General features: G+C 38.7%; 1 protein-coding gene across 4 annotated transcripts in view; it reads left to right on the top strand.

The window, feature by feature from the left end:
• Positions 1 to 13116, top strand: part of THUMPD2 (THUMP domain 2 tRNA and snRNA guanosine methyltransferase) — a gene marked incomplete at its 5' end in the record, with an annotated part of 35139 nt that overhangs the window by 9709 nt on the left and 12314 nt on the right. For 2 of the 4 annotated variants that reach the window (XM_014591304.2, XM_027775222.1), the window contains 3 exon segments: positions 2313 to 2400; positions 11221 to 11292; positions 12286 to 12400. In XM_014591304.2, coding sequence (XP_014446790.1) covers positions 2313 to 2400; positions 11221 to 11292; positions 12286 to 12400 — 275 coding nt within the window. 4 annotated transcript variants of the gene reach the window in all.

Genomic DNA, 13116 nt, shown 5'->3' with positions numbered 1-13116 from the left:
AACACTTTATAATACATATGAATGAAGATAGTTTTCTTCACTGAGTCTACCTTTTTTTTTAATATATATAGAATGCAAAATAATTTCTCATTTAATTTTACCGGATGTGTAAGACAGTTGCTGAACTTACCCTGTAGAAACAAATTTTGTTGACCAAAATGTTTTATAGTCTTTCCACTTGCCAGTTTACATTTCTGATTCCAAATATTTAGATATTGTACTATTTACAATATGAATTATTTTTTGAAAAAGAACTTTATTAAAAAACCAGATGCGGACTAGTACATGGCTGACTGCTATTCGAGTCCTGGACCTGGTGGCTTGCTTTCTCACTTTCCTTTTCTCCTCTTACTCTGTCCCTCTCTGATCAGATTAAAAGAAAGAAGAAAAGAGATAAAGAGAGAGAAAGAGGAAGGAAGGAAGGAAGGAAAAGTTAAATAAAATAATTATTTTTTTAAAGAATAAGCCAGACTCAGGGGCTGGCAGGTGGTATGGTAGTTAAGGCACTGGACTCCCACACAGCTGACCCACAGTTTGAGTTCCAGACCTGGTGGCTTGCTTTCTTACTTTCTCTTTCTCTCTATCTCTTTCATCAAATTAAAAAAAAATTATGATGACCAATAAAATTAAATAATTCATTTTTGGGAAAAATAAATAAATAAAAAGCCAGACTCTAGCCAGCTGGTAGCATGAAGGTTAAGGTGGCTGGATCCCATATGGCTGACTCTGCAGTTCAAGTCCCAGACCCAGCAGCATAAAAAATATGTCAGGCACATGCCCAAAATCCTGAGAGGAGAATGTCTCTGTTTCTGTCGCTGTCTCTCTCTGACAAGTGCACACACTCTATAGCAAAATAATTTTTAAAAATTTTTAAAAGCCAGAGTTTCAAGCTAGTGCATTAGCAAGTAGTTGAGGGAGCCAGATTCCCCCATGGTCAATGGCAGTTCAAATCCTGACCTCAGCAGTTTAAAAAACATGCCAGGCATGAGTAAATGTGTGCCCCAAATCCCAACAGGATGGAGAGATGAGGGAAAAGGGATTGCAACATGATCCTGTTCCTCCGAGATGTTTTCTTCCCCTGCCTCCCCCTCTCTCGCTGTCTGTCTCTCTCTCCCTCTCTCCTCTCTCTCTTCCTCTGTGTGAGTGCATGTGCCCTCTGGCAACTTAAAAATAAATAGATTTACCATGTAAAACTAGATCCCTAGGGATTCACCATGCAAAGTTTCCTCATTATTACAGTAAGTATACAATTATGCTATTTTATTTCATACCTCATCTTATTCTAAGGTTGTAAGGGGCTTGCAATAAATGCATACCTAATAGTCTAAGTCAAAGAAAGATGAGAAACAAAATGATGGAAGAAGTAGATATTTGATATTCACATACTGGAATTCTGTTGAGAGCCTTTAAGAATAGTTTGGAGAACATTGTGACTTCATGTAATTAGTGTTCATAGAAGAGCCCTCTTAATGGTTGTGAGACAAGCACTCCCCAAACAACCTTGCACAAATTTTTGAAGTCAGATCTTCATATCTTACCAATTATAGGAGAGAAATAGAAAAGCTCATTGAATTTTCCAGTGGTATGCTACTTGTCATTGCATTTGAAAGGAAGAAATAATGCATGGTATTTTGAGATTCTCTTTCAAATCTAGAAGCATTGACAGTGGCAACGATGAGGTAGAGGGTAAAGCTGAGGTGAACCATGGTGAAGACCAGTGCCCTCATTTGGGGGAAGTCTGCTTCAGCCCTTCATTCAGTGAATTGTTTTAGACAGTGCAGGGTCATGCTTCATTTTATCTTTTGAGAATGATGCACTTGTGCAAAATGCAAACTTGCAAAAGAGACACTTTATAGAAAACAGATTCCTAGGGTTAACGCATCTAGTCAGCCCTACTTCCCATACGAAATCTACCTTCCAAAACAAGTAACGGAATATTTTCCTCTTGGCAACTCTAGATAGCAAGGAAAGGTCTAATTGGTACGGAACGACAGGGAGGTAGGTATAAACACTTTAGAAACATTTCCCTCATGGGTGATTAAATTTTCCTAAATTTAATATATGAGAGATTAAATATCAGCTGTCTAAACAATTTTTCCAAAACACCACACTGGTTAGTTAGATAAGGTCCAATTAGAGAAGGTATTTTGGTAACGTTAAAATATTCTTTTACTTAAGGAATACATTGGTGTGTGCTTGATGAATAATTTTAAATGATGCTCAAATGTAAGACAGGTTAATCATTTTTATTTATATCATATTCTTTAACCTAGAGTAAGATTTGCTGTATACCCTGGTTCTTGTCTTCATAGGGTTCCTTTAGCCAGCAGAGCTTACATCAGGACAGCTGGATTGCGATCTACCATAGCATGGGCCATGGCTTCACTGGCTGAAATTAAGGTAACAAGGTCCTTCCCATTTTAACCTACACAGTCTCTTCCTTGATCGACACCTTAGTTGCATGCTTTTTCTTTCCTTACTCTTTTGTTTGATGTTTTTCTCCTTGGCACTGCACTTAAAAACTGCTCTGTGATTCGTTTTTATATATTGTTGAACTTCTGAGGGTATTTTTGCTATGAAAAAAATGAAGTAAAAAAATAGCTACAAGTGTCAGCAAGTGACATGGTAGTTAAGGCCCTGGACTTGCACATGGCTCACTGTGGTTCAAGTCCTGGACATGGTGGCTTGCTCTCTCACTTTCATATCTCTCTCTCACTTGGTCACTTTACCTCTCTGTCTCTGATGAGCACATGTGCCGTGTAGCAAATTTTAAAATAATAATAATAATGATAATGATAATAAAATTAAATAAGTAATTTTGTAAATTCGTGTGTGTGTGTATGTGTGTGTGTGTGTGTGTGTGTGTAAGTTTTTGCCTTAGGTTGTGTGCGCTCACTGGAGAGAGAGAGAGAGACACACACACACACAGAGACAAAGACAGAGAGAAAGAGAGTGAAAAATCACCGCCCAGGGGGCATGGCCATGTCACAATCCCTTCATCTCCATTCTCCTCCCAGATCTTGGGCATGCATGCACATGCGCCTGGCATGAATTTCAAGCCACTGGGTCTGGGATTTGAACAGTGGTCAGCCTGTGGGAGTCCAGCAATGTAACCTCTATACCATCTACTGGCCCTTAAATAAGTAATTATTAAAAAAAAATGTATCACGATCAGAAAATATGGCCTGTGGTACCTCTTCTACTTAAATTTTAAAGCTTTTTTTTTTAATTTGCTGTATGATATTTATGCTCACCAGGGAGATAGAGAGAGAGAAAGTAAGAAAGCACACTCCAGAGGAGAGGGCCACACCACACAGTCCCCTCTTCTTCATTCTCTTCTTGGGATTTTGGGCATGCATTCACATGTGTCTTGCGTGGTTTTCAAGTCACTGAGTCGGAGACCTGAATCACAGTCAGCCATGTTGGATCCAACTAGCTTAACTACCATACCACCGGCTGACCCAACTTCTTAAATTTTAAGGTTTTTTTAAATCTGTAATCAGGATCTTGGCCAAGTTTTTATAAATGTTCTATGGACGTGAAAAAATAATTTTATTTTCTAATCATGAAACGTCCTGTATTATCTTTACTTTTTATGTTAGCTATCTGCTCCATTCTAAAAGAGGTATTTTAAAATCTCATTATGTTATTGTATGTTTTTTAATTAAGTTTTTACATTTTTACCAGTTCCATTATTCAGCTGCTGTGATTTGGTATATACATTTATGACTGTTATGGCTTCATCATCAATTGTACCTTTTCATTATTATATAAAGTTCTCTCTTTTTTTATTTCTTTATTTAATTTTGTTATTATTTATTATTATTTTTATTTGACCAAGGAGAAAGAATGCAAGAGAAGGGAAAAGTGAGAAAGCAAGCTACCAGATCTGGAACTCGAACCACAGTCAGCCATGTGGGAGACTAGCACCTTAGCCACCACACCACCTGCTGGCCACAAAGTTCTCTATCTTGGTTAGTAAGATTAAACTTAAATTTCTCTATACCTTATTAATATTTTACTCCTTTCTTTTTGTTTGCATTAGCCTGATACTTTCTTGCCACTGTTTTACTTTGAACTTTACGTAGTTCTTATAAACACACAGCTATCTTTAGCCTGCTCCGATGGTCCCTATCTTTCAACAAGAGATTCAGTAAATGTTCTTACAAATGTTCTTGACTGTACTCCTCCTCCGTTCATAACTTCTTATGCTGTTTATTTTTATTTTTTTGCTAGTGATTGAGTTACTTGCTAGTCATTGCATTTTTCTTCCTGAGGTTGAAGATTTTACTTTACTGTTCTCTTCCATTCTGTTCCTTTTCCCAGCTCTCTTAATTAAGCACATATAACTCTATTACTTAAAACCAGGATATCAATGATTTCCTCTGCCAGGACACAGTGTTTCACCACCAAGACAATCAGCTTCTCTAGCTTCCCTGCTTTCCTATCGTGAGATGAGATCTTAGAGTACTTTTTTCTCTTCTCCTCCTCACCTTTAACTCTCTCCACAGTGCGACCTTTGAAACATTTCACTCCTTCCTCTCCCAATTTCTAACTACTAAACTGAATAACTTTTAATTGAATAAATTATTCACATAACTTCTCTTAAATGTTTGTGCCTCTTCTGTTTCAAAAGTTCTTAGTTCGTACTTCCTTACACATCTGATCATTGAGGTACAGTTGTGTATAGCACTCGCACACACGTTTGTATACACACGCACAGACATGGTGTAAGGACGGCCCTCCTTACCATCTTGCTCTCTGTTCCCTCACTTGAGGCCTCCACTCAACTTTATTTGTTGCTTGATTAAAGTCTTGTCTTCTAGGTATTTTCCTCAAGTGTGGTATTTGAATAATGAATACTGAACAAATTCCTATATCTCCTCAGATTTCCTCCTTTCATCTTTGTTGAGTGTAAGAGTCTTGAGTTGCAGGTCTTTTCTCTCAGATGTCTGTAGGCACTGTTCTATTGTCTTTTGAGTGCCCTGTGTTGTAGATGAGCTGTCCCAGCTGGTGGGATATTTCTTTTTCATTTTAGCTACTTTCTTTCTGCTTAGAAGCTTGTGGTATTTTTTTCTTTAATCTCAACATTCAGGACTATTATCAGGATGGGCTTATATATCTGTCTTTCCCTTTCAGCCCAGACCTTCCTGAGTCGGACTGCCTGGGTTTTAATTTTGACTCTAGCACCTACTGACTAGGAAACGTTGGGCAAGATACATCATATTTCTATGCCTCAGTTTCTCATTTGCAAGATGAAAATAGTACTATTATTTCATAGGATTCTTGAGGAGTAAGTGAATTAGCATTAGTAAAGTGATGGAAACAGTGCCCAAGTTATGAAACTATGTAAGTACAAGGAGTCTTCAAAAAGTTTATGGAAAACACTTTTATGAAAAATCTGTATGGATTGGGGCCAGCAGGTACCGTGGAGGGTAAGGCAGCTGGATCCAACATGGCTGACTTTGCAGTTTGAGTCCCAGATCCATGACTTGGAACTCACACTGATGCATATGTATGCATGCCCAAAATCCTGAGAGGAGAATGGATAAGGGATTGTGGCATGGCCATCTCCCCTGGGAACTTACTCTCACTTCCTTCTCTCTCTCTCTCCCCAATGAACAAATATGCCCTATAGTCAACTAAAAATAATAAAACTAAATTAAAAATCTATATATGGGGATCAGCAGATGGTGTAATGACTATGTCGCTGAACTCCCATGTAGTCGACTATGGTGCAAGTCCTGGATTCAGTGGCTTAAACTCACACCGGGCACATGTGCGTGCATGCCCAAGATCCTGAGAGGAGAATGGATAAGGGATTGTGGCATGGCCATCTCCCCTGGGAACTTACTCTCACTTTCTGTCTCTCTGTCTCTCTCTGTCTTTCTGGCAAACGCATGCACCCTATAGCAAAAGCTATAAAAAAAAAATCTGTATCTAGATTTCAAATTGTTTTTGGACCAAAATAAACTTGTACTTTAATTCCATATTCTTTTTGAGTTTCCCCCTGTATTAGCTACCACTGTACTAATAATGATTTAAATTATTATTGGAATATATAATTATTATTGTAAAACAATCACAGTTCTTTTTCCAGTTCAAACAATCTTTCTCTACAGTTTCTTATTTAATCATTTAAAAATAATTATTTATTTTATTTTATTTATTATTTTTTAATTTGATCAGAGAGAGAGAAGGAGAAGGAAAGTAAGAAAGAAGCCACCAGGTGCAAGACTCAAACCATGGTCAGCTGTATGGAAGTCCAGTGCCTTAACCACCAAGTCACCTGCCAGCCCCTCTTATTTAATTATAATTACCTCTCAACTCTTAAGTGAATTTAACTTTAAACTACTCTTTTTCTCCTTCTAAAATTCTTGTTGCGAACACGTTGAGCTTCCTGGCTCTGTCCTCCAAGTCTCTTATCCTTTCTCACGTGGTTTTCATTGCTTTATGTCTTAGCTCTATGTTTCGAGTTATTCTTGAACATTATCTTCCAAGTTGTAACAAGAGCCACAGGGATATGCTGTACTTTCATTTTTTTATTGATATTTTTAGCTTAAAATCATATTTTTTTAGCTTCTTAAAAGATGTATGTGTTACATTCAGATACCTGTGGAAGCTCTTCCTGTGCTCACATATGTCCCTGTCTCCTCCGGTAGTTAGTATTTCTGCTTCACTAGGCGTGTTCTACGTGTTCTGCCTTTTACTCTCTGACTGCTGAGGACTCCACCTCCCCCAGCTGAGCCATTATTTTTCTTAATTGGCTCACGAGGGGTAATGTATGTTTATTAAAGTATTTAAGTGGCCAGAATCTTATACATGATAAAAAGCAAACAAGTCTCTGGCACACCTGGGTTTGCCATCATAAAGAAAACCTGCCAGTCCTGCTGCTGCAGTACCTGGAGGAGACGTCCTTCTTTGGTCCATAGATTGCTGAAGACCAAGCTCCTCTATGTTGTATTGGCTCCCTCTGGGCTCCAGTGCCTTTCTCTAATCATCCGCCCACGCCATGGCAAGGAAGCCCTCTGCAGTCCTCCTTCTGGAACCCCAACAGAGCCTGGGGCTCCTTGTAGTACTAGTTGCCTAGGTCTAAGTATCACTTGGCTCAACAAAAGTAAAGAGCTTGCAGTTGGAAGAAGAGGAAGGAATTATATTTAGATTACCACATACCCAGACCCAGGATTGCCCTTTTTGTTTGATTTAAATCTTTAGTCCAAATTTCTTTTAGTATAAGGAGTCAGAGGTTTAGTTATTTTTTTTCTTTGTCCTCAAACTGCTAGTAATTTCACCACAGTTCATATTTAATTGTAAATTTATTTAATCCCTACAAATTTGAAGTATTACCTTTGTCTTGATCTAGACATATATTTTTCAGAAAAGTCCAAAGTAAATAATTAAAAATACCCAAAAGTAATGCTTGATATATAACTTTTGCTTACTGTGGGCCTGCTAACACTAAGAACAAGAATCTCGGAATGTGGGCAGTAGCCAGTGAGCCCATTAAAGATGTAAGGAGCACCAGGGAACCAGCAGTTAGCGTAATGGCTATGTCGCTGGACTCCCACGTAGTCGACCACAGTTCGTGTCCCGGACCCGGTGGCTTAAAACTCACGCCGGGCGCATGTGCGTGCGTGCCCAAGATCCCGAGAGGAGAATGGAGGAGAAGGGATTGCAGCGTGACCATCCCCCCTGGGGGGTGATTTCTCGCTTTCTGTCTCTATGTCTCTCTCTGTCTGTCTGGCGAGCGCACGCGCCCTACAGTGAAAATCTCTCCAAAAAAAAAAAAAAAAAAGATGTAAGGAGCACCACAACACTCTCTTAGAGGGACTGCAGTCATAACCCGCCTGTAAGTGACCCTGTATCCAACTCAACCCACTTCTCTGCTTGGAGATAGTTCCACCCTGACAAGACCAATGCCACATAAAGTGAACTTGTAAAAAGGGATGTTAGGTATTTTTCATGTTTACTATAAATTGTCCTCCTTCCTGTTATCTCCTTCCTGTAAATGTCACGACTAGAAAAGGTCCGAAGGTAACATGGAACTATTTAAGGTCATGGTACTTCATTGAATACAGACTGTAAGAGAGGAAGACACAATGTGGCACATTCGAATTCTTAATAAAAACCAATTCTCATACTGTTATTAATTTGAAACAAAATTGCCACTTAAGTTGTATTCTTGTTGTTACTTACTACCCTCTATGGGAGAGCCATATGATATGTTCTTCAGAATGTAGCACCAGGGGAATGATTCCCTCTTCTGAGGAGCATTTTCTTTCTTTCCATTAGGTAACCTATGACTCTGGCTGAAACTTGGCTGTCCACTGAGGTCTCCTTCCTCTGTAGACATAGTGAGATGGATGTGTTTCCTCCCACATCCCAAGTACCACTGGGCCTGAAGGTGGGGTAGGTGTCCTGTTTATTCCTTCTTGCCCCTTCTGGATGACTGTTTCCTCCCATCTGCCAGAATGTCTCAGGGCCTTTGAAGCACACGCCTTCTGGTTCCCAGTCATGCACAGATCTCTCTTCCTATCTCTCTGGATCACCATTGCTGTCTTAATCTTTCTGATTTCCATAGTCACCCATAGCCTGTTCCTTAATGTCTTGGCTTCCCTTCCTCTATTGATCTGCCTTCATTCACTCTTAGACATTGTCCTACCCTTTGGAAGGGCATCCCTTCCAGAAATCTCAGTTTCAAAGATCCTTCTCATCACCACCTACTCTTTCCTGTTTGCTTCCTCCAGTCCCTGGATCTAATCCCACAGGGACCTCCAGTCACTTGACTGACCTCTGTCCATTACTTACGCCTGTCCACATTCCTTTTTCACAGCCTGGATTTTATGTCCAATCATTGTAGTCATTTCTTCACCTATACTTTTTAATTTCATGCTTCTTATTTGACCTAAATATTAGAAGCCAAAGAACTTCAGCATGCTGTCCTCACCTAGTCTACCAACATTTCGGAATCTGTGTCCACGTATTCTGCTTTATCTTTATGATGATAAGTAAAGTCTCCTTGTTCCACTCCAGTATTTGGGTCCCACTCTTTTTGCATATCAAGGACTTTTCCTTCTACTGTATCACTGCCATCTGCATGTACTCCTGCTGTTCTTACAACCTAAAATAAAATCCCTCTCTGGAACCCACATGTTCCTTCAGCTACCTTCCCTGTCTTTGCTTCCTTTTACAGAAAAATTCTTCAAAATAGTCGGTATTATCTGCTTCCTTCCTTCCCATTCACTCTTGTACTGACTTCTGTCAGGCTTTCATCAGCAACACTCCACTGAAGTTGCTCATCTACTGACCCTAGGTCTCTTTGTGGTCACTCTCCTTCTTGAAACAGTTTTCTTCACTTTGTTTTGGGACCACCACTCTAGGTTCTCCTCCTACATTGATCAGTATGTGCTGCTTCTCTGTGTGCATGGCTAGATTTTCATCTTCCAAACATAAGCTCAGGAGATCACTGGGACCCCAATCCAAACCACGGATGTTTAATTCCTCTTGCTTCCTACATGATCTCTAGTTCTGATGCTTTAACTACCATTTATAAACTGACCAACACTGGTTGTTCCCAATGTTATGTATATAGCCTGAACCTCTCCCTTGAACTCTAGGTTCATATGTGGAGTGACTCACTTGGCAACATTCTTGGAGGTCTAAGAGGTATCTCAAAATTACTATGTCTGAAACTACATTCTTGTCATCCCTAGCCCCTTTTTCCCAACTCTTCCCATCTCAGTAACAGGAAACTAACTCCCTTCTTCTGGTTGCTCAGGTCAGACACTTCAGTTATTCCAGACTGTCCTCTTTCTTCAACATTCCACATCCTGTCCATTCTATAGCTCTGCCATTTGAAGTATGTTCAGAATTCAGCCATGTCTTCACCACTTCCACCAGTACCGTTACCATTCTTAATTCAACCCACTGTGACCTCTTGCCTGGATCCCCTAACTAAGTAGCCTCCCTATTAACACACTCACCATTCTGGCCTGTTCTGCGGCCTGTTCTCGACAGGGGAGCTACGAGGATCCCTTTGAAGTCTAAGGTCACGTGACTTCTCGAAACCTTCCAATAGCTTCCTAACCTTCAGAACAGAACCAAAATCCTTATAGCACCTACAAGATCTGACATAATGCAATCCAGAGTGGGAGTCATGGGTGTTTTCTCCAGATGTCTTGTTCTCCTCCCAGGTACACATAGGAATATACTTTCCTGACACCTGAAACTGTGTACCATGTGACTAACATGCATTAGCCAGTTAACTGCTCGTCAAAGGGATGAGTGGCACTTTGAGACGGCACCTTTTGGAGCCATTGCAGTTTTTCCTGCTTCCTCTCCCTCTGCCACAGTGATGGCGGCACTACATGCCGATATGCCCACTTCATTAGTTTTGCTTCTGGCCTGAGGAACAGAGGCCCAGGTGCCCTATTGTGGGCATGTAGCTGAGCTACATGATGTTTTAACCCCTGAAGACTCGGAAGTTGTTATGACATCAGCATAACCCAGCCCATCCTGATGGGATCACCATACCACTCTGATGTTACTGCCTCCTTTTCCCTCTTTCTGTGCTTTGGCCACGATGGCCTCCTTCCTTATCTTTTTTATTTATAGATAATTATTTTACATGTTTGTGAGGTATAGTCTGGTTTTTTTAAACCTGTATATAGTGTAAAATAATCAAATCAAGAACATAAGCACACTCACCATGCTCACCATTTAATACCACACTGTTGTAGATACTCAAAAATCACTCTTGATTTTTTGGAAGTATATGTTGCTTTTTCGCTGATGTTTATTACTCTACTGTGGTACACAATTCCAAAGCCTATTCCGCTTGTTTACATGCACAATTTTAACCAATTTCTCCCTATTCCCATCTCCCTCTCCTCTAACATTTAATATCTTCTCAGCTTCTATGCTCTCTTGTCCTTTAGCTTCTGCTAATGAGTAAGGACACTCAGTTGTTATTAAATGAAGACAAAATTGTCTTTCATAACCTGACTTACTTTGCTTGGTATTGTACTTCTACATTCATTTGCTTTTTAAACATAGCATGCACGCACCTGTCTGACTTAGAGCTTTAACTTTGTGAAACTCCAAATAAGTGTAAAGTGGAATGTTGACCCTTGAAATAGTGATTTCTCTCATTTTAGGATTTTTTTTTTGGCACTTTCTATAGTAAACTTAATAATACCAACTTAATATTTCTGTCTACAGGCCGGTGCATTTGTTTTAGATCCGATGTGTGGACTTGGAACAATACTTTTGGAAGCTGCTAAGGAATGGCCAGTAAGTTCTTTTTTTTTTTTTTTAATTATTTTATTTAACTTTATTTATCTTAATTTGACCAGAGAGGGATAGATTAAGAGTGAGAGCAGGAGAGACAGAGAGAAAGAGAAAATAAAAAAGCAAGCTGCCAGGTCTGGGACTTGAACTGCAGTCAGCCATGTGGGAATACAGTGCCCTTAACCACCACACCACCTGCCAGCCCCTGGCCAGTAAGTTCTAAAGTTTAGTAAACCAAGCAAGCTGTATATTTACTTTAATCATTGTATATATATTTACCAAGTATTCAAGAGATTATCTATTTGGGGATTGTAATTTGAAATTATATGACTTCACTGTAGTTAAAATAGATTATGAAGGGTTAATCAAATTGCTATTTTATTTCTCTAAATACTGTGATCAATTTAGGAAAATATGACAGAATTCTAATAATCAGTCATGATCTAATGTATACTAATACCCAAATTTTTTAGCCATTTGTTATTGTAAAACATTGACAGATTTAAAAATTTTAACAAAAACTTTTTGTTATTTGCTATTAAATATCATTTGAAGGACTAATCAATTTTATTTTAACCTAAGTTTTTAAATCTGTTAATGTAACTCTTATTGAGATAATGCAAGTAGATTTTCTTTTTTTTTTTTTTTAAGTTTTGGTTTTTTTGTTTGTTTGTTTGTTTTTTGCTATAGGGTGTATGTGCTCACCAGAGAGACAGAAAGTGAGAAGTCACCACCCCCACTCCCTGAGGGTGCATGGCCACGCCCGAGTTCCTTCTCTCCCTTTCTCCTCTTGAGATTTTGGACACGCATATTCATGCATCCAGCTTGAATCTTAAGCCACTGGGTTCAGGACTTGATCTGCAGTTGACTGCCGATGTGAGAGTCTTAACAACATAACCATTATGCTATCTGCTGGTCCTAGCAAGTAGATTTTCAGAATTACATAAAAAATTAGTAGTTTTATTTATACCTAAAATATTAATTTCTTTCCCATAGGATGTATATTACGTGGGTGCTGACGTCAGTGACTCACAGTTAATAGGTGCAGGTGACAATCTGGAAGCTGCAGGCCTTAAGGATAAAATCGAGTTACTTAAAGTCTCTGTTATAGGTAAGATATTAAAATGCAATTTGGAGAAATGAACATATGTAAATAGATTTAGAATAATTATATAAAATAGAATTCACTCTCTGTATGTAAAAGTTTAATTGTGCACTGTAATTTGTCCGTGAACTAATAATCAGTTTACTTTCAGTATTATAGTTGTAACTTTTTTATTTTTCAAAATGTTCATGATTGGGAAACAACTCATTTATATTGTTTCTGTAAGCATTTAAGTAAAAGCAAAATGTGTTTGCTGCATCTGAATCATTTCTCATATCAAAACCAGGGATCACTTAATATAGACTTAAAATCAGGGTAGTATAGTAATAATAAAAACACTAAATTTCTTTCAAAATATTAGGTTGTCAGGAAACTCAGAGGTATTTTTTCATGTTTTTCTGTGCAAAAATGCATCATGACTTTCCCAAAGACCCAACATATGAAATGTCCTGAGTTGCCTCACACAGGACAGTATCTCCTTGAGATACACAAGAGTGCATTAACCTCGCATCCGAATTTGTTAAATCAATACTTCCAGCACTAAAATCAGAAATGTCTGGGAGAGCCAGGACAGCAGGTCACCCTGTGAAGTAGAAAGCGCCAGCCCCTAACACTAGGAATCAAGTCCAGTGAATCCAATCAAACTAGTATTACCCCAAAATTCATGATATTAATATATATATATATGTATGTATGTATGCATGTGTATATATTTATTTATT

The sequence above is a fragment of the Tupaia chinensis genome, unplaced genomic scaffold, assembly GCF_000334495.1.
Source record: "Tupaia chinensis unplaced genomic scaffold, TupChi_1.0 Scaffold000050_1, whole genome shotgun sequence".
In the NCBI taxonomy this organism is placed as follows: domain Eukaryota; kingdom Metazoa; phylum Chordata; class Mammalia; order Scandentia; family Tupaiidae; genus Tupaia; species Tupaia belangeri.
This window is presented reverse-complemented; position numbering and strand designations above follow the sequence as displayed.